The 20417-nt window shown below is 53.0% G+C and overlaps 1 protein-coding gene across 3 annotated transcripts in view; it reads right to left on the bottom strand.

Moving 5' to 3' along the window:
- The window catches only part of KDM2B (lysine demethylase 2B), a 74976-nt gene that overhangs the window by 6288 nt on the left and 48271 nt on the right, over positions 1-20417 (bottom strand). For 2 of the 3 annotated variants that reach the window (XM_081123450.1, XM_081123451.1), the window contains exons 13-14: positions 4748-4972; positions 505-648 (exon numbers count right to left, since the gene is read on the bottom strand). In XM_081123450.1, the coding sequence (XP_080979576.1) occupies positions 505-648; positions 4748-4972 (369 nt within the window). Of the gene's footprint in view, positions 1-504; positions 649-4747; positions 4973-14923; positions 15137-20417 lie in introns of those variants that run through there. The other variant, XM_081123452.1, reaches the window with a different exon arrangement.

The following is a 20417-nucleotide window of genomic DNA, read 5'->3' on the forward strand; positions in this document are numbered from 1 at the left end:
ATCTCTTCAAAACATAGATCCACACCGGCTGACACCTGGGCTGACAGGAGGTGCCAGGTGTGTTGACATTCTCTTGGAACAGAAGCTGTGCGCCAGCCCAGAGAGGCCTCTTCCTTTCAAAGGAAGAACCTGCTGCCCAAGACGGGCAGGTACAGCATGGCGGGTGCCAGGAGGCAGCCCTGCCCTTAACTCCAAGGGCAGGCTCCCAGCACTTGGGAGCACAACCCCGTTGTTACGGGACCTGCCCGCACCTGGCCAGGGTTCTGGCGAGCAGCCTGAGCACCCACCCAGAGTCTCCCTCTGGCCAGGAGTGAGGCTCTGGGAACGCTCTGGAGTTCTGAGAGGCGCGCGTCTGGGCTACTCCGGACCCTTGCTGCCCTCAGCCCATCATCTAACGCACACAATCACACTGTCCCCTGGACCCGGGTCCTCCATGGGAGGAAGCCACGCTGCCCCTGCCCCCACCGAGCGTCAGCACCGCCCGATCCCTGCAGGGGCCCTCACCTTAAGGCATCCAGGGTGGATGATTTCGTTGCAGATGGAGCACTCCATGAGCATGAGGTTAAACTTGCCTTCTTCTTCCTCCACGGTGTCCTCCTTCCCCGCCTCGCCGCACACGAGGCACACGGCCGTGTGGGGCAGCACTGGCTGGAGCCGGGGAGAGCAGAGGTCAGCGGGGCCGGGGCGAGGGTGAGAGGTGGGCTGATCTAAAACGGGGAGGCCAGGGCCTCACATTTGAGGAAAGACCTGAAGGCAGTGGGGCGTGAGTCCAGACCTGTGGGGGCTGAGGCTGCGTCTCACCCGCAGGTATCAAAGCCTGGGCCATGGACTCCAGGGTCCCTGAGACCTTCACGAGGAGGTCTGGGAGGTAGGTCAAAACTCCTTTCAGAACAAAACTGAGACACTATCTGCCTTTTTCACAGCGCTGATGTTTGTGCTGCTGGGTGGTGGCACTAGTTTGGGCCAGGGATCCTAGGGCACTCACTGGCAGTCACTGAGCTACCCCTGGCCACGCACTCATTAAAAAGATCACCAGGTTCATTTAAGAGTGTCTTTCATAAAGCAGTAAAAATGATTAATTTTATTAAAACGTTGACCCTTGATCCTTGACCCTTGATCCTGTCACCATTCCGTGTGACAAAGCAGGAAATATGCAAAGTGCTTCTGCCGCCTGCCCAGCGATGGTTATCTGAAGCAGAAGCGCTCACGTGACCAACTGAGGGCTCAACTGGCTGCCTTCTCCAGAACATCATCTTACTCGGAAGACCAATACTCAAAGACGTTCCTCATGAGAAAAGTGGTGTTAGCAAATGTGGTTTGGTGGTGGTTGTTTTTAAAACATAGTATAATGCTTTGCACCACTAATTCAGTGAGCCAGTATTTTCCAAATGGCTAATGTGTGATGTTACAACATCATCCATGAGCAAATGAGCTATTCCAGGGGCCAGAAAGACAAATGAAATTTAATGTAACTACGAGAGTTCACGGATACAGTTTCAGAGTCCACATTACAATTCAGCGTTAAGAAACTGCCACCCGTTGAGTTCTGGAGGAGTACCAGAAAAAAAATACCCAAGACGATCCGAAATAACTATTGAAACACTTCTCCCTTTTCCAACTACGTATCTGAGTGAGGCCAGATATTCCTTATACATCGCAACAGAACGAGTATTGAAACAGATATGAAAATCCAGGTTTTTTTCTAAAGGCTGTAACCCCCCTACTCTACCCCTGTACACGCCCGGCTCCCAGAACCTGGTACCCCGGGGATGCAGAGGAAACACACAGGGCAGTCTTTACTGAACTGAGTTAGAGGAGCTTCGGATAAACGGGGATAGATACTCTACTGTACATCCCAGTAACCAAGTCTACAAAATAGCATAAACACTGGAATTCAAATAAACAGAGCACCTAAGGTGAGAGAGTCATCATTCGTTCAACAAATACTTAACGAACATCTGCTAAAGCCTGAAGCAAGTGGCCGAGAGGGGAGCAGTGATGAGGGAGACAGCTGCTCCTCGAGGTGTTTGGGGAGATGAAGACAGATCGCGCTGAAATCCTAGGGAAACGGGGATAAGTCGTGAGCAAGGGTTACAGGAAGCAGCTGAGGCGGGTGCTGGGGGACATGCAGGGCTGGGGGGAACTTGGGCTCAGAGAGGAGAGGGGAGGGGAGGGGAAGGGAGGGGAGGGGAGCGCAGTGAGATAGACTGGGGGCGCTGGTCTAGAATGGGCGGCTGACTGTGGAAGAGGTGATGAGAGGTAGGGAAGCTGCTGCACAGATCCGGCAGGGGAACCAGGGGCTGGAGATGGGGCTGGATGGTGGGAAGGGATCAAGTCTGGGGGGGAAGCCTCAGGGAGAAGGGGCAAAGGGAAGGCTGCTACAGGAAGAGGGAGGCTCTGGCTCATTAAGAGAGAAAAGGGCCTAGGAAGGAAGAGAGGTGGGTAAGACATCCCAGCAAAGTCAAAAGGCTGGAAAAAGAGTAAGAAGCACCCCCATCCCCCCAATCAGGCTGAGTCTGTGTTTCCCATCAGTTCCAGAAGCCACATCAGGGTAGAGAGGGGGAGACATACATAAGTGAGGTTTCCTTCACCCTGCACTGACTGTGCCAGGTACTGGGCCAGCACCAGAACCGCACAGAATCGGCGACCACGGAGACAGGTTCCTCTAACTGGGCCTGGGACACTGGGCTGGAGGGAGGGGGTGGGAGAGGAAACAAGGCTAAAGAGGGAGAGATGGTCCTGGTTCCTCAAAAACTTAAAAACAGAATCACATGGGACCCAGCAATCCCACTTCTGGGAATATATCCAAAAGAATGCAAAACAGGCCCTTTGAAGAGATCCTGGCACACCCATGCTTATCCAATCAGCATTCACAATAGCCAAGAGGTGGAAGCAACTTAAATGTCCTTGGACAGGTGAAAGGATGGAGAACACGCCATAGGTGACACACTATGGAACATCAGGCAGCCCTTACAAAGACGGAAATGCTATCACAGGCTACTCCGTAGGCGACCCTAGAGAGGACTGTGCGGAGTGAGAACAGCCAGCCACAGGAGAAACCCTGCCTGATTCCACTCACACCTCTGAAGCAGTTCCTCTGGGAAACAAAGTAGAAAGGTGGCTGCCAGGGGCTGGAGGGTGGGGAGGGGGAAAGGGGAGCTGTGGTTTAACGAATACAGAGTTTCCATTTGGCGAGATGAAAAAGTCCCAGAGATCACTTTCACGACAATGGCCATAAGGTAATATGACTTCACTGTACACTTAAAAATGGTTAAAATGACACGGATGTGAAGGACAGCAGAGGGAGTAGAGTCAATGATATTGTGGTAACTATGTACGGGGCCAGGTGGGTACTGGAAATACCAGGAGGAACACTTTGTAAAGTATACAGCTGTCTAACCACTGTGCTGTACACCTGAAACCAATACAAAATAATATTGAATGTCAACTGTAAAAAGAAATCCATCCCCCCCCAAAAAAACCTTTTTAATAAAAAATTAGGTAAAAATAAAAAACCAAAAAAAATTGATGAACAACAAAAACCATCTGTTCGATCACAAGAAAAATGTTTTATTTGTGCACTGAAACTGAGACATCTGTTTATTTGGTTATGTGGACTGGGGAGTGGCTTTTTGCTTGTTTAGGAAATAAGCACAATTAACAATAAAATAAAATTTAAAAAGTGAAAATATATTGACAAATTATTGAAACTTATCAACTTTTAGTATGAATAAAATGTTTCTTATGCAAAAAATACCTCTTTTATACATCCGTAATCAAATATAGTACAAAAATATATTTTGCCGAAAAACAAGTTAAAATTATAAACTTTGTGATGTATTTTTTAACAATAAAAGAAACAAAAAAAACCCACACAAAACACGAACAGTGTGTATGTGTGAACGGAGAAGGGGAAGGTGCCCCTGGGCCTGGAGGGCCCAGGAGCCTCAGAGAAACGCTCAAGGATGCCTTGGGAGGAACACGCCCTGGATCCTGTCCCTCCGGAGGCTGCTTTCCCACAGGAGCGGGCAGGAGATCACTGCCCCCACACGGAGGGCCCCGGAGCACCCCAGGGAAAGCAGAGTTTGTGGCTGTGTGCAGCATGCACAGGCAGACTGCAGGACACCCCAAGTTGTCACAGTCCTGGCCCACTGACCTGTCTTCCCGCAAGACCCGGGGCAAGGGGATGCAGGAAGTTTGGAGGGGCCTGCCAGGCCGTGCAGCAGCCCAGCTCCCGAACACCATAAATCAGTCCTCTTTATCCGAACCAGCCCCTCCAGGAGGAGCCCTGACCTTCCACCCAGACCCCTGACTTTGAAGGTAGGACAGGAAGGAAGGGAGGGAGGGCCAGCACCAACAGGATCATAAATGCTGGCCACAGGGTCACAGACAGGATAGTCCCTCTTTAATGGCAGGGACTTCAAAGCACCGGGTCATCTGGGGAAGGAAGGAGCTGTAAGAGCATCAGACGATGAAGCTCAAGGAGCCTGAGCCCAGGGCAGGAAGTCCTGCCCCGTGGAATTTGAAAACAGCACCCATCTGAGCCCCTTTCTTTGCACAGGAGTTTCTGCTGCGGGAACGTGCTCTTTAAGCTGAGAGACCAGGCAGACCAGCAGGCAGAGGAACAAACAGGCCTGGCCCAGAGGGAGGTAGGATCTATTGCAGAGGGGGCCGGGGCCTGGAGAAAGAGAGGGCGCCACCTCCACGCCGGCGGGGGCTGGAGCGCGGGGAGCCCCTGCCCACTCACCGCGATGCACTGCCGCATGATGCAGCTCTGCTTCATCCGCCCGGGGCCCCCGAACTTCTTCATGTCCTTGCAGAAGTGGCACTCTCCGCACTCGGTCCGCAGGCAGGCCTCGCACTTGCGGCATCGCGTCCGGCGCCGGCGAGCTCCCGCCGTGGTCCGGTTGGCGGCCAACTTCACCGCGGAGGCGGGGCCCAGCTTCCCCTTGGGCCGCCCTATGGCTCGGTTCTGCAGGACGACACACGGGACTGGTGAGTGAGGCTGCCTGCCGGCCGGGCCCCAGCAGACAGCGTCGATCGCAGGTTGACTTGTACCCACCTCCCTCCAAAGGTATGTTAGCGTTGACCTCAGAAGGGGACCTTACTTGCAAACAGGGTCTTTACAGAGGTAACCCAGTTAAAGCCAAGTCATGGGATGGGCCCTAACCCAACATGACCGGTGTCCTCACGAAAGGGGGAAAATTTGGACACAGGCACAGAGAGATCCTATGTGAAGACACAGGGAGAAGACTGGAGTGATGCCTCCAGGAGCCAAAAAATGGCAATCAGAGCCAGAGGCTGGAAGAGGCAGGAAGGAGCCTCCCCTGAGGCCTTCCGAGCAAGCAGAGCCCTGTCCACACCTTGATATCGGACTTCAGGTCTCCAGAGCTGAGAAAGAATTAAACTGTGTGTCCTTTAAGCCACCCAGTTTGTGGTACTTCATAGGGCAGCCCCAGGAACCTAACACAGGCCACTCCAGCTTCTGAGGGCAGCATGCCCTGGCTCAGGACCCTCCGGTGGCCCCGCGACAGCGCTTCCCCAGAGAGGCCACGCAGGGCCACACACGCAGCCTGTTCCCTGTGCCAGGCACACCCTCCCCGCTCCACGGGGCTAACGCCTACTCATCCTGCAGGCCCAGCTCACACACTGCTTTCTTCCGGCAGCCCCTCCCCGGACTGCCCTGCCCGGGCCCCCTCATGGCAGGCACTTATCGTAACTGCAGGCCTTCCCTTCAGACAGGGGCTCAGGAAGGCAGTTATCAAGGCTGTCTTGTCACCATTGTCCTTCGACAAGACAATGGGCACACGGGACACACTCAATAAGCCAAACCGACTCCAGAAGAAGACAGTAACCCGAAGGAACCTTGATTCCTGAGACCTTCTCTAAATGGGCCCCAAATCCTTCCTACCCCGTGACTCGGAAGGAAACAGAGATGGGGAGATTAAATACTAAACAGTAAGCAAGCCGGGCGACAGGTCCCACTTGGAGGTCCTCACACCCTGGCCACCAGCCCGAGAGCCTCCTGAAAATGACAAGCCATACTGGAGCTCCTGGTCAGCCCCTGGGGGATTGTCTGCTGAGGTCCCCTGCCCACCTGGAAGAGGGAAGTCCCAGGACGGTGGAGTGTCTTATCGAGTGGCACGAGTTTGCTGGAAAATGGTTCATCCCTCTGTCAGGGAGACCAAGACTCATCCCAAAACTATCTGATCTAAATGGCAGGAGATGCGCAAAGCCCCTTCTCAGCCAACTCACCAAGCTTCAGTCCAGGCCCAACCTTTGCATGTTAATTGCTTGTCACACTTGGATCCCTAAACAAAATCCCAGCTTCTTGTTAGCTCCCGGCCCAGAGGCATGGCTATACTGTACCACAAAGGTGCTGGGGTCCTCCTTACCCTCCCACAACACACACAACAACTCCAACACCACGGGGGCTTCCTAGAAACGTACAATCACATCAGGAAGAAAAACAGTCCTCGCTCTGTGAAGAAAACCTCACCCTCACCTATTTTCTTCCGCTCTTAGTGGCCCCTGCAGAGAGCTGAAAATCTCACGTGCCCCAACCCACACGCACCTTTGGGTACTGACACCTGAGTGGATCCTTCCCTCAGGTTTATTTTCCCAGCAGCCTGCAGCATTTGAGGAGAAGGCAAGGCCTCCAACAGCTGTGGGGCCCACTCCACAAGGCCCTGCTGCTCTGATCTTAATCAGGCTCAACTTGCTCTGAACTCACAAGGGGAAGGGGGCCACTAGACCCGGCTCCACTGGCCCCTGGGTCCTCATCTCCCACAAAGCCACGCCAGGCTCAGTCATGCCCACCCACCTCTGGGTAGCTGCCCCAACACCAGTTACTCCCCCTTCGAGCAGCGAAGGGACTCGCGGGCCTCCCTGCACTGTCCTTACACAACACCCCAGGAAGGCCTGGGCGCCCCCGAGTTGCACATCCTGCAGAGATAACGCCAAATCGGCCTACATGTTACTCAGGTCAGGTCTTGCTGCCAGAGGAGCAGTTAAAAAAAGAAAAAAGATCAGTTTTCAGAGCCTCTGGATTTGAGAACGGAACATAGGGACCATGGACCTGAAAACTGAGCGAGGACAGGACGGTGCAGCAGAGAAGGCGGCTCTCTGCTGAGTGCGCACTACTGTGCTCATATTTTACATTTGATATTACCTAATTTTCCCAATAATCACCCAATGAGATGCTGTTGTTCAGATGAGGAAACCAGAGCTGGAGAGTGACTTGCCCAAGGTCAGAGAGCCAGCCGAGGGTGGGCCTACCCTCAAGCTGTGCTCTGAACACTACGATTACAGCAGATGTGCAGGCAAAGGGTGAGAGCCCCCTCAAGTCCACACGCCCCCGGGAGAGGTTCACAGCTAGTGCCTTGACACCCTATGACAGGCACCAACCAGAGGTGCAGTGAAACACATGTACTTCCAGGGAATGGAAAACAGGATGGTTTCTCCCTCTCTTCACTGCCCAGAAGACATGCTGATGCAGAATACACCGCCTGTTAACAATCCACTCTTTGCTGTTTTATTTTTTAAATGTTTTTATTAATTTTAGAGAGAGGAAGGGAGAGACAGAGATAGAAACATCGATGAGAGTCACCGATCAGCTGCCTCCTGCACGCCCCCTACTGGGGATGAAGCCCGAAATCCAGGCATGTGCCCTGACCGGGAATCAAACCAGCGACCTACTGGTTTGTAGGTCGAAGCTCAACCACTGAGCCACACCAGCTGGGCAACAACTCACTCTTCAAATCATCACAACATGAATGGGGGATGTAATACTGTAATACTTTCAATAATAAAGATAAATTTTTAAAAAAATCATCACATGAGCCACCAGGAGGCTGACTCAGAGCCTCAACTCAGGTACAAAGAGGGCAGCACAGGGGCCAATCTCCAAGGATAAAACCAGAGGTGAAGGGTGCACCTCAGAGGACTAGCTTATTTGGGGAAGAACTGGGGGGAAAAAGAAACAAAAATTCCAGGAGCCCAAATAGGCCTCTCCCCTCCCACTCAGGAATGGCAGGTACACACAGCCACTGAGCCAGGCCTCTGGCCTCGCTGGCCACAAGGACGTCTCTCTCGGAAGTAAAAAAGTTGGGCCAGTCTAGCCAGAGTCACAAAGCTCCTACATGACTGAAATAAGCCCACCTTCCCATGCTTCCCAAAGCACATTCCCATTGCGAGAAGCGCTTCTCTAATCTATGGAAAAAACAAGCCCAGCTGGATCTCGATGGTGGCTGAGACGTCTCAGAAAATGACAAAGCAAATGACAGATAACACCTCGAAAGAAGAGGCACAAGGAGCCGCCGTTCCCAAGGACCTTAATTCCGACCTCCTCTAGCCGCTTGCCAAATCAAGCTGGAAAAGCTGCAGCTGCCCACAGCCTCTTGGGCCAGCCTGTGTAGGAAATGGGCACCAGCTGGCTTGTTGGGAGTCAACTGCGCAACACCTGAAATGCAGGATCCTAATAAAGACCACTGAGAAAATCGACAAGAAAAGACATTGGGCCCTGACCAGTGTGACTCAGTTAGCTGGGCATCACCCTGTGCACCTGGGGGTTGCCAGTTCAATTCCTGTACAGAGCACGTGTCTAGTTTGCAGGCTGGATCCCCTGTAGGGGGTGTGCAGGAGGCAGCTCATTGATGTTTTGCTCTCACATCAGTGTTTCTCTCCGTCCCTCTCTCAGAAAATCTTTGGGGGTTAAAAGAAAGACATCCAAGGGTTTCTATTAAGGAGATGAACAAGCCTCTTATTTTGGCATGAAGCTTCTGACCTAATCTCTTTTGGGTGACATCTAAAGGTTCACAAAGCAATACTAAATTCCACTCTCGCAAACCTTTGCCTCTATTTGTTCAAGTAACCCAGAATGTCTGTTAATTTCAGCATGAAATGCTCTTCTCAGAAAAGGCAATGACAGTATCCACTTCCAAACGAGCCTCCCCAACCCTGAGGCCACCTGTTGATCTTATCAACCCAGGATCCATATCCTCAGCTTTACCTGGTTAGGAAAATCTAGAGTCTACAGGCCCACACACACAAATCTTAGTATCCCAACACCTTTTTTCCATCAGTAACTCATAAGCATTGTCCTTAGAAGGAATACTATTTTAAGGCAGTTCTTCCATTCATTCATTCCATCCACATATATTAACTGAGTACCTCCTATCAGATCCTCTTCTCCAGAATCTTCACGGGCAGAACCTCTTCAATCCCTCATTTCTAAAACACTGGGATTAAAATTACTTGGATTAACCCAAATTAATGAAAAGACATCCCATGCTCATGGATTGAAAAGAAATATTGTTAAGATGGCAATACCCCCCAAAGTGATCGGTAGATTCAATACAATCAAAATCCCAGCTGGCTTTTTGGCAGAAACTGACAAGCTGGACCCTAAAATTCACATGGAAGCCCAAGGGGCCTGGAGTAGCCAAAACAATATTGAAAATGAAGAACAAAGTTGGAGCACTCACAATTCCTGGCTTCAAAACTTACTACAAAACTACAATAAACAAACCAGTGTGGTACTGGCATTAGGACAGACCAATAGACTAGAACTGAGAGTTGGGGACTAAATCCTCACAATATTTATGACCAACTGATTTCAACAAAGATGTCAAGAAAATTGGGGGGGGGGGCAGTCTTTTCAACAAATGGATATCCACAAGCAAAAGAATCAAGTTGGACCCCTACCTCACACTATATATAAAAGTTAACTCAAAAATGGATTGAAGACCTAAACCTAAGAGATAAAACTATAAACCTCTTCAAACAAAGCCTGAGGATAAATCTTCATGGCCTTGGATTAGGCAAAGGTTTTTTGAATGATGCAAAGGCACAGCAACAAAACAGAAAAGATAAAATGGACTTCAAACTTCAACTCAGCAATAAAATAAAATAAAAATCCCAATTTAAAAATGGACGAAGGATTGAGTTCTCCAAAACAGATAAACAAGTGGGCCATAAGCACATGAAAAGATGTTCAACATCGATAGTCAACAGAGTACGTGATGTGCAGGTGAGACTCGTTCATTAACCCCCTCACTCACACATTCACCCGCCTACCCGCCCAGGTGTTTTCTGGCTGTGAATTAAGTACCACACTCAAGACCAGGTGTTGGAACTTCAGAGATGAGGAAGAGCTGTTCCCTCCTCCCATGGGAGGTGCGGGGAGGTAGACTAACCACACAAACGCAATGCAACATGATGATAATATCAAAAACTAACATTTACTGAAGTAATTACTCTTTTCAACATTTGTATCAATAATCAATGAGGTGGGAACCATTGTTTCCATTTAGCAATGAGGAAACTGAGGAACAACACAGTTAAGTAATTTCCCCAATGTCGCAGCACCAGATAAATGAGAAGCCAAGATAGGAACCCAGACAGTGGCTCCGAAAGCCTGGACCCGGTGTGCTGATTCCAGGAGAAATGCCTCGTCTCACTGGGAAGGGAGTTTGGGATATGTGTCACAGATACAGGAGGTGGTGACTATAGAGAGTCTTAGAGGGGGACTAGAATTCTGCAGGCCGGGGTAGGGGTGGGGTTAGGGAGTGGATATTCTAGGCAGAAGGAAGAGGAAGATAGAGATGAGAAACGAAGCGACACAGTCAAGGAATGGCTTGATATGGCTGCTGACAAACAGCCCTGAGGTGGCAGGAGCCTAACCCTGCAGGGACTCGTGGTCTAGAGGGAAATGGTGGCCCCTGGAAGGGTAGTCAAAGGATTTTTTATATGCAAGAGCACCAGGATCAGACTCTGGCTACAATGTGGGGAGTATTTATTGGGCAGTGGGCGAGATGAAAGGCAGGGAGATAAGTTGAGGATCCTGCAGCAGTCCAGCTGAAGATTATGAAGGCATGACTAGGAGCCACAGAAGGGATGAGAGGAGGGGATGACTCAGGAGATATTTTAGAAGCTGATCCAGTGTTAGAAGACCCAGGAGGCTGAGTGAGCATGGGGTACATAAGCAGGCAGGGTCCCGAAAAAGTTGGAGGTTTCTGGCTTGAGCAACAGAACAAGGGGCTTAGAACACAGAACAAAAGCTCCGCCGTGGAATGTGAGGAGCCCACGGGGCATCAGAGGAAGGTGGCCAGCAGGCAGGAGGGACCGGAGCTGAGATACACCCCTGGGAATCGGCAACAGTGTTAACCTAGTGAAGTCTGTGAGGTTGTCCAAGCAGAATGGGTGGAGGGTCCTGGACAGTACCTTCAAGACTAAAAACATCCAAGGGCAGGATGACAAAGGGCAACCTGCTGAGGAAAGGTCCACACAGCAGGAGTGAGGGAAGAGCCAGGGAAGAGTTCGTTTCAAGAAGAGAGCTGGCCAGTGTTTCACCTGTCAAGCGGAGTCAGTGAGAAAAACAGTAAAACCTGGGTGGATGTTTTCACAATTAAGACGGTTTCCCACCAAGCTACCCCTAACAGCAGCGCACTGCCACGTAGCCACAGGCCCCCTGAACAGCGGAATTCCTTTGCCATGCTAACTTTGCATTCTAAGGCATAACAGACTTAGGTCAACATCATATCTGCTCTCAGATCTTCTAGCATAATGGACATGCCAGGAAAATTGGATCTCAGTAGCGCCACCGGCACTTAACACACACCTGTAGACCCCAGGGAAGGCTACGGTTTGTTTACAGGCTGAGGGGAAGGAGCAAGAGAGAAATAAACAAAACCCACAAGAGGGACCAGAACCTAGGGGGTGGGTTTCTGGAGAGTCTGAGGAAAGCTAAGAGCGTTTTCCCCAGGAAAAGTCTCAAAACTTTTGCATATAATTTCAGGAAGATTCAAGGACCCCTGTCTTAAAATGTTACTCTTTAAGAAGCTATAATGTGTAACAGTGATTAGGGGCCACATACATTCCTGAAATATTCTCTTCTTCATAATTTCCTATTATTCACTATTTTAAACAAGCAATAATTTTTAAATTTTTTAAAAAAGGCATAAAACTATTTTCACTCCAGGAGTTTAAAAAATTTTTTAAAAGCTGGAATGAAGTCTTCTCACTAGCAAGCCCTTTTTTAAGGGGCATCTCCTGAAAAACAGAGCTGAAGAATTTTCAGACACATTCTGCATTGGAAAAGCAAATGAAGTCAATGGGAGAAGGCTCAGGCTAAGGTGAGCGTTGGTGAAAAGCGTGGGAGGGGTTTCCTCACATCCACCATTACCTCCTTGCTCGGTCCCACAGGCCTGACATTAGGAGCAGGGGAAAGCCAGGCTGCTGGAGAAAGGCACAGGACAGACAGGCCAGCCCAGCAGAATAGGCCTAAGGATGCCTGATGAAGCTCAGAACTGGACACCGGCCTCAGGTGGGGGTGAGAGACATACACAGACTTTTACCTGTGCAGCAGGCAAAATTCTGATGAGGGGTGGGGGCGAGGGGCTAGGCAAAGCTGCAGGGATGGCTGGACAGGGCAAAGGAACCTCCCAGCAGGGCCTCCAGTGGGTCCTTCCGCGCAGCAGGTGGACAGGTACACCTGCATGCCCACGCCAGGCCTCCCACGCCTCCTCCTGAAGGGCCTCTCCGGTGGTGCCAACCCATTCTGGCAGAGTGGGGTGGAGTAGCCCTCCGTGAAGGAGACTTACTTAAAGAGTGGGGTTTTGAGCCTGCGACCTGGAGACTCTGGCTTTTCGTTGGGAAACAACTGCCTTTGAGGTCCTTGGAGGAAGCAGCTCTTCTACGCAGGCCCAAGAAATCCCAGGACTGGAAAAAAAAAACAAAAAACTGGTGAGGGCCCAGCCGGCGTAGCTCAGTGGTTGAGCAACGACCCATGAACTAGGAGTTCAGGGTTCCATTCCAGGTCAGGGCCCGTGCCAGGGTTTCGGGCTCGATCCCCAGTAGGGGGCGTGCAGGAGGCAGCTGATCAATGACTCTCATCATTGATGTTTCTGTCTCTCCCTTCCTCTCTCTGAAATCAATTTTTAAAAAAATTTAAAAAAAACAAACAAAACTGGCAAGGAAGCAGGGGAGGCTAGTGGCAGGCGAGCCACAGCCTGGAGTGTTCCCAACGCTACTTATCTTAGCTGACAACTGTCTTCTCTGTTGCGACTACTACAAGAAAAACCTGTTGCCCAGAGGTCATCTCCCTCCATGCATCTGAGTGGGGGAAAAATCACCTTCAAGTGAACATCCCAACCTCAAGAACTTGCGTGGCTAACAACTCCAAGTGCTGCACTGAACTGACGGAGACGGCAGCCAACAAAATTGAACTACAGGGAGTACGGGTCCTCTCCCGATGGAGGGACGCCTCTCTCCGGAGGGGCAGGACCTGAAAATGTGTTTTTAAATCCAGAGACGTACTAAGTCTCGTACTAAGTCTCTTCTCACGCAGTGTCAAAAGATTACAGCTCCCGTAGGCCATAGGGTGTGGCCAAATTAAAAAAACAGAAAACAAAACAGGTAACAGGAACCTGGCTCCTGAAACACCCAAGGGCAAGTACCCTGTCTAGAAGACGTGCCTTAAGAATGACCAGATGCCCTTGAAATGGGGGTAGACCCAAACGGAACTGACATACCTAGCGTGCAGGTGCGGACTGAGCCCTGAGGACGTGAGAACCATTCCTCGACAGCGCTCCTGCCTTGGTAAAAGTTCCAAGCACGCACACGCACACACACACACACACACACACACACACACCAAACCAAATCACTTGGGTTGTCTCTGGCTTAATCCAATGCATAAGACCAGTCCGATTCGGGAACAGCTCACAAGGTACGTGCGCCTGAAAAATATCCAGCCAAACTGAGAAAAACAATACAATTTAACTCCCTCTCGGTGCAAGAAAGCCACTTAATAACGTGCGATACGACTCGAGTGCAGCCTAGACAGCACTTCCTCAATCGCGCCGCGAACGTCAGGATAAAACCCACACCGAGGCCTGCACGTCCCCAAACACCTTCACCCCGTGTTGGAAACACCCCCCCCGGGGCTGCCAGCAAGCGTCTCGCTCCCCCAGTCCCGGGCCCCCAGGACGCCTCCCCCGCCCGACGCCGACTGCCCCGCGCCCGTGCCCTGGTTCCGACGCCGTGCATAGGACGCTCCGCGCACCATCCACTCTCCTCCTCCCGCTTCCTGCACGAGAATCTCCCCGGAGTCCATCCACGCCGTCAACACACCCAGGGCTTTGTTTTACACGCAGACCTCTCGCCCCCCCGCCTGCTCCCGAGAGAGGCTGCTTCCCCTGCTCAGCCCCACGGAGGCCAAACGCTGCCATCTGGGGTCACGGCCGCCGCCGCCGCCGCCGCCGCCGGGCGCGCTCGCCGGTTCCGGATTCCCCGCGCCGGCCGCGGCTCGCGCCCCTTCCTGTCTCCCTCCTGCCTCGGCGGCCCACGGCGGGCGCGCGGCGCCCAGACAAAAGCTCGGGCCGTCGGGCCCACGGGCCCGGGGCCGCCCACCCTCCGGGCCGCGGCGTCCTCCGGCGCAGAGGCCGAGGGTCCCGGGGGCAACTTCGCGAACGGAAAAAGGACGGGGGGCGCCGGCGCCCGCGGTCCCGGGGCGCGCGTGGGCCGCGGGGCGAGGGCGCGAGGGGAGGGCGAGGCGCGCCCCGGCCGCCCGCGCGCCGGCGCCCGCAACTTGCCCCGCGGGGCCCGGGCCGGCGCCCGGCAGGGCCCGCCCGACGGCGACGCCGAGGCCCACATTGTCCCCGCCGCCCCGCCGCCCGCACACGCCCCCTGCCCGGCCCGGCTGCGGGGCCCGGGGCGCCCGCCGGCCTGCCGCGCTCCCCGGTGCCCCGCTCGGGCCCGGCCCTGGCGGCACCGCCGGCGGCGGCTGCAAAACTTTCTCCTCATCGCGGCGGGGTGGCGTCGCGGCCGCCCCGGGCGCGTCAGTCAGTCGGTCGCTCCGGAGGCCGGCCGGGCGGGCGGCGGGCGGCGGGTCCCTCCCTCAGCCCCACCCCGGGCCCCCGACCTGGTCCGGCTCCGATTCATAGTCGTCGTCCTCGGCGCTCACGGACATGGCCATGGCTCATGGTGGGCCCAGGCTCGCGCGCGCGGACATGGCTGGAGCAGCGCCGCCGCCGCCGCCCGCCCGCAGCAGGCTCGGCTCGCCCGGGCTCGGGCTCGGGCTCGGGCTCGGGCTCCCGCCGCCGCGAGGAGGGAGCCGCGCCGCGCGCCTCGCACGCCCGCGCGGGAGGGGGCGGGGCGGGGCCGGCGGGGGCGGGGCCGGCGGCGGGCCGGGCGCTCATGCATATGCATGAGGCGAGCCAGGAAGGGGCTGGCCCCCCGGGCGGGCGGGCCAATGGCGCGGCGGCGGCTCTCGGGCCGCACACAAAGGGAGCCGGGGCCGCGGGGACCCGGGGGCGGGCCCGCGGAGGGCGGCCCCTCGCGGCCGGCGCGCGGGGACCCGGGCTGCGTGGGGGCGTGCCCGTGCCCCGCCCGGCCCGCGCGCCGCGGGACACACAGGAAATGCACGGCCGGCCGGGGTGGGGTCTTTTGTGCGGGCGCGCGGGTGGCGCGGGCCGTGGGGGGCGCCCCAGCGCGCGACGCCGCGCACGGTCCCCGCGGCCCCGGAGGCGGCGCCCGGGCTCCCGGGTTTGCACGAGCTCCGGGACCAGCACCTGAGGATGCCCGCGAACCCGAGAATCCCGCGCCCAGCGCTTTGCAGGCCCGCGGGCCCGGGTTCGGCCCGGGGGCCTGGTTCTCCCAGACCGGGGCACTTGGGTTGGGCCGGTGCCCTGACGCCGCCCTCTGTGCCCCCAGGTTTGCTTTTCCAGGTCGAGAGGGAATGAGCGCTGAAGGTGGGGGGGGCAGGTGGGAGTTCAGATGGAGCCCCAGACGGGGAGGCTCCCGGAGGGAAGCCCTGAAAGCCCTCGGTCCCAGGTGGGCGCCCCCAGTTCGCCTGGGAGACTGGCAGGACCCCCCGCCCCAGGCTGGCCCAGAGGGTGTGGGTTTCTAAATCCTTATGAACTGTAAAGGTTCCTAGTATTGACCCCAAAGGGAGCCCACTCCTGCAGAAAATTGTTACTGTAAATTCATTAAAAAATAATAAAGTCGATGGGGCACTTAGGCCAGCAGCCCTTCCTCCGAAGGAGGAACTCCGACCTTCAGCTGTAGCGGCCAAGGCTGCTGGAAGCGTCCAGAAACCATCGGTCAACTCAGGCTGAGGCTGCAAGACCTCGCCCAGCAGCTGGCACCCTCAGCACCCGACGAGGAATGCCCTGCCCAACAGGACCCCACGCACGCATACCTGTACCTGCCCAGATTCTTCACCTGTGACACCCGCAGGCTTGCCCCACAGAGGGACCGGGGACCTTCGGTAAGGCCATCAGAGGCCTTCCCAAGACAAAGCCCGTCCGCTGTGAAACCTGGGGGGTCAACTCTGTGGCGTCATCCAACTGTTACTCATGCTGAGGCCACTGGCCACGAAACCCACGGTGAGAACGGAAGGGACCCACGGGCAGGTCGTGGCCTGGTCTTTCCAGGCAGGCAGAACAGGCGGGCGGGAGAGAACTTGTAAACAAAACCCAGGCGGCTTCTAGCAGGGAGTCAGCCCGAGTGAATTAACGGGGATGTGCCAGTGGCACAGAGTGGATTTTAAAGTCTGTCTGGAATGGAAACAGCCATTGACACTATAAGGGGGGAAAAAGTCCCAGCGGACTTGCTCTTTACTGAAATATGTCCGTTCTGAGTAGCTTAGATTTTTTTCACAATCCACTCAAGGTTAACAACAGAAAAACAAGCAAAAGAACCCCCCCCCACACACACACACACCCCTCACGCTGCCCCCAAAGGTCTTATCTGGACTGAAGCCTGAATCTGATGCAGTCTTAGGGGGGCATCCACCAGGGAGGAAACCCTTGAAAGAAAGGGGAGGGGCTCATAAATGCTATTCATGCTTTCACGTCATTGTAATTGGTCAAAAACACAAAGGTACAGAGGTTCCCGAATAACAATACATCAAGCAGGACTAACACGTAAAAAATGTGCTCTCTCCCTAAACACCAGCCACTATCCTAACACCTCTAAAGATTTGTCTTTTGGCACTTGCAAAGAGCTTCTCACTTCTCTGTTTCCCTTTAGCTAACTGGTGCACACAATTATCCAACATCTGCTTTGTATTAATAGTGGCCTCCTGGACTGGATATAAAATACATTGCACCAGCCCCTCCCACCTTAAAATTTAGCATTTACTTTGTGCCTTAGGCTCATTTCTTTCTCCCTCTGGATCTCATCTTTTTTTTTTTCCTCTTTAATTTTCACCCAAGGATATGTTTTGTTTTGTTAATCCTTACCTGAGGATATTTTTTTCCATTGATTTTTAAAGAATGAAAGGGAAGGAGGTAGAGGAAGAGAGAGGGAGGGGGGAGAGAGAAACATCGATGGGAGAGAGAAACAATTGGTTGCTCCCCTGTGTACCCCAACCGGGGATTGAACCCGCAACCTAGGTATCTGCCCTGACCGGGAATCAAACCTGCAACCTTTCGATGTAGGGAATGACACTCTAATCAACTGAGCCACCGGGCCAGGGCTCGATCGCATCTTTGAGCGACCCTAAGAACTGAGCCCTCTCCCGGCTCCGCTCGGCCCAGGCTGACATTCTTAGAAAGCGCTCGCCAAAGCTGATGCCACCGGGCAGTTGGCGCTTGCCCCGAGCCAGGAGGATCCAGAACTTTCACCAAGTGGTGAAGAAATAAAAACAGATGGATGCCAAGTCTGCCTGGGTCACAGTCGTCACCCACTTCCCCGCTTTCTCTCTGAGTGTCATTTAATTTTCTGGTCCGCCTATGGGATCCTGAGACACCAGGAACGAATCCTTTTGCCAAGAGATTTTGCCGAGACTTAGCCGCCTATGGGTGCTGCAGGCTGATCCAGGGTGGGGACAGGCAGGGAAGCTTAGGTAACAAGGTGGCAGGAATGCATCCTCTCCATCCCCACTTCTGGGAACTGGAAGGGAAAAGGGCAGACTGGGCAAGTGTCCCCTGGACTCTGGGCTCTCCAAGGGCGAGGGTCTCTCCTGCATGTGGCCCCTTTCCTTGTGCCCACCTCTACAGCTTGGGAACATTATTTTCTAGAGGCTAGGGGCAGGCGAGAGAATGGATTCTCTGTGTCCAGTACTCTCCTGAACCAAGGGACACCATTTGCCAATGTGCCCCTAAGGAGGGAACAAAATGTCGAAGTGGGCATGCAAGGGGTCGCTTCCTAAGGCAAGTAATAATTTATGCTTCACAAGCAATAGAGAATGCATGCTTCAGTTATCTTACTATCATTTCACATGTCTCTCTCTCTGTTCTTCAATAGGTTTTCCCCCTTGACGGCAAAAGGAGGGCTTTGGGCAAGTTATTTTTCTAATAAAATATAAATAGGAATTTTTGCATAGTGTCACATAGCAACTTAGGACTGATTGCAGGGTTGCCTGAATAAAACTACAGTCCAAAGAGTGCCCCAGTGACAAAAAGGCTGCCGTGATTCCTGTTAAGGAAATTACTGATGTTGTTTAGTTACTTTTTATTTCCCCCTTGGAGAGTCATTCCACAGGCATTTAAAAACCAAGTCTATTTGTCATATAGGCCCTCTCGACAGACAGAGCTTCCTGTTAAATGGGGCTCCTTCTCCTAATAATGTCTCCTTACATTACCAAAATCAACCAATAAATATTCACATCCACTGGGAGATGTGTGACTGTGCATAGGATTTTTAAGAAACTAACTTAAAGTTTAACAGGTGAATGGCACTGATCTGAGAAATGTTTTTCCACCCTCCGCCGCATTTCCGATTCATTTGCTGACCTTAGTGAGTTATTTCCCTTCTCTATTTATTTCCCCACAAATACCCAGGCTAAGGCTGAGCGCTCAGACAATTCAGACGAACAAATGGGTTGATTTGACAGACTGCCCTCCCCACCATCTCCAGGAGCTAAAAGTGCATAATTCCAGCCTACAACCAAGACTTCTGTCTTTTAAAAATATTTTTCATAACAAGGCCAAATATCCACACCCCCCCCCCTTGGTTTCCTGACACCAGGGCCACCATCCTCCAAAGAAAGACGTTGGAGAAATGTCTGTGTGTGTGGAACTTAGACTCGAAAGAAAAAACCGAATCCAGAGATGATGAAAAACGGGACAATAAAGCAAACAGGCAAGGACAAAAATCATGCTCACCATTGACAGCATCTCTGTTCACAATGGCAGAAGGTGGAGTCAACCCAAATTCCATCCAATGACGAGTGAGGAAACAAAATATGGTCTTTCCACCCAATGGAATATTATGCGGCCACCAAAAGGGATGAAGCACTGACACACAGCCACCATGTGGATAAACCTTGGAAACAGGATGCTAAGTGCAAGAGCTGCACACAAAAGGCCACAGACTGCATGACTCCATCCATACGATACACCCAGAACAGGGAAATCCAGAAAGACAGAAAGCAGAGTGGTGGTTGCCAGGGGTATGGGGTGTTTGAGGAGAGTGGGGAGTGACAGCTAATGGGTACAGGGTTTCTTTTTGGAGCGGTGGAATTATCTTGGAATTTAGACAGAGGTGGTGATTGCACAACATCATGAATGTACTAAGTGCCACTGAACTGTTCGCTTTAAAATGGTTACTTTATTGGTTTTGAGAGAGAGAGAGAGAAACCTCGAGTTGCCTCCCGTAAATGCCCTGACCGGGGATCGAACCCACAACATTTTGGTGCACGCAATGATGTTCTGACCAACTGAGCCACACCTGCCAGAGCTAAAATGGTTATTTTTATGTTAGGTGAATTTCACCTAAAGAAAGAAGTGTATTAAGAGTTATCTTAGTCCCTATACCTAAAAGGTAACCCGGTTGGGAATGTGGGCCCTAAAGCCCGGGGCACGTTGAAACTAATCAAATCAAGGAGAGAGTTGAATCGCCTCTTCAATGAGGTGCTAACAGCCACCGCTGGGCTGACAAAACTTCAATGCCTTTCACTTAGGGATGGATGCGGGCCTGGTCAATGCAAATGCAAATGCTCCCGTGTGGCTGGGGGTGGGGGTGGGGGGGTAGAAACACACACGCACTCACCCATGCATGCACACGCGTGTGTCCGCATGTGCACACACATACACCTGGCAAATGCAAATGTTCCTGTGTGGCTGCGGGGGAGGGATGGGGGAACATAGACAGACACACACACACATACACCTGCACATGCAAATGCTCTGGTGTGGCTGGGAGAGGAATGGGGACACATACACACACACACCTGGCAAGTGCAAATGCTCTGGTGTGGCTGGGAGAGGAATGGGGACACACACACACACACACCTGGCAAATGCAAATGCTCTGGTGCGGCTGGGAGGGAGTAATGGACACACACACACACAGAACTGCCATGGTCCTCTCTTCATACACCGTTCTTGCTTTTCTTTAAAAATGGCTTATTTCCAGCAGGCCAATTTGCCTTTGAAATCCCCCTGGATCTATGGAAATCCACGAGTTTA

This window comes from Miniopterus schreibersii (assembly GCF_964146895.1).
Source record: "Miniopterus schreibersii genome assembly, chromosome: 20".
In the NCBI taxonomy this organism is placed as follows: Eukaryota; Metazoa; Chordata; class Mammalia; order Chiroptera; family Miniopteridae; genus Miniopterus; species Miniopterus schreibersii.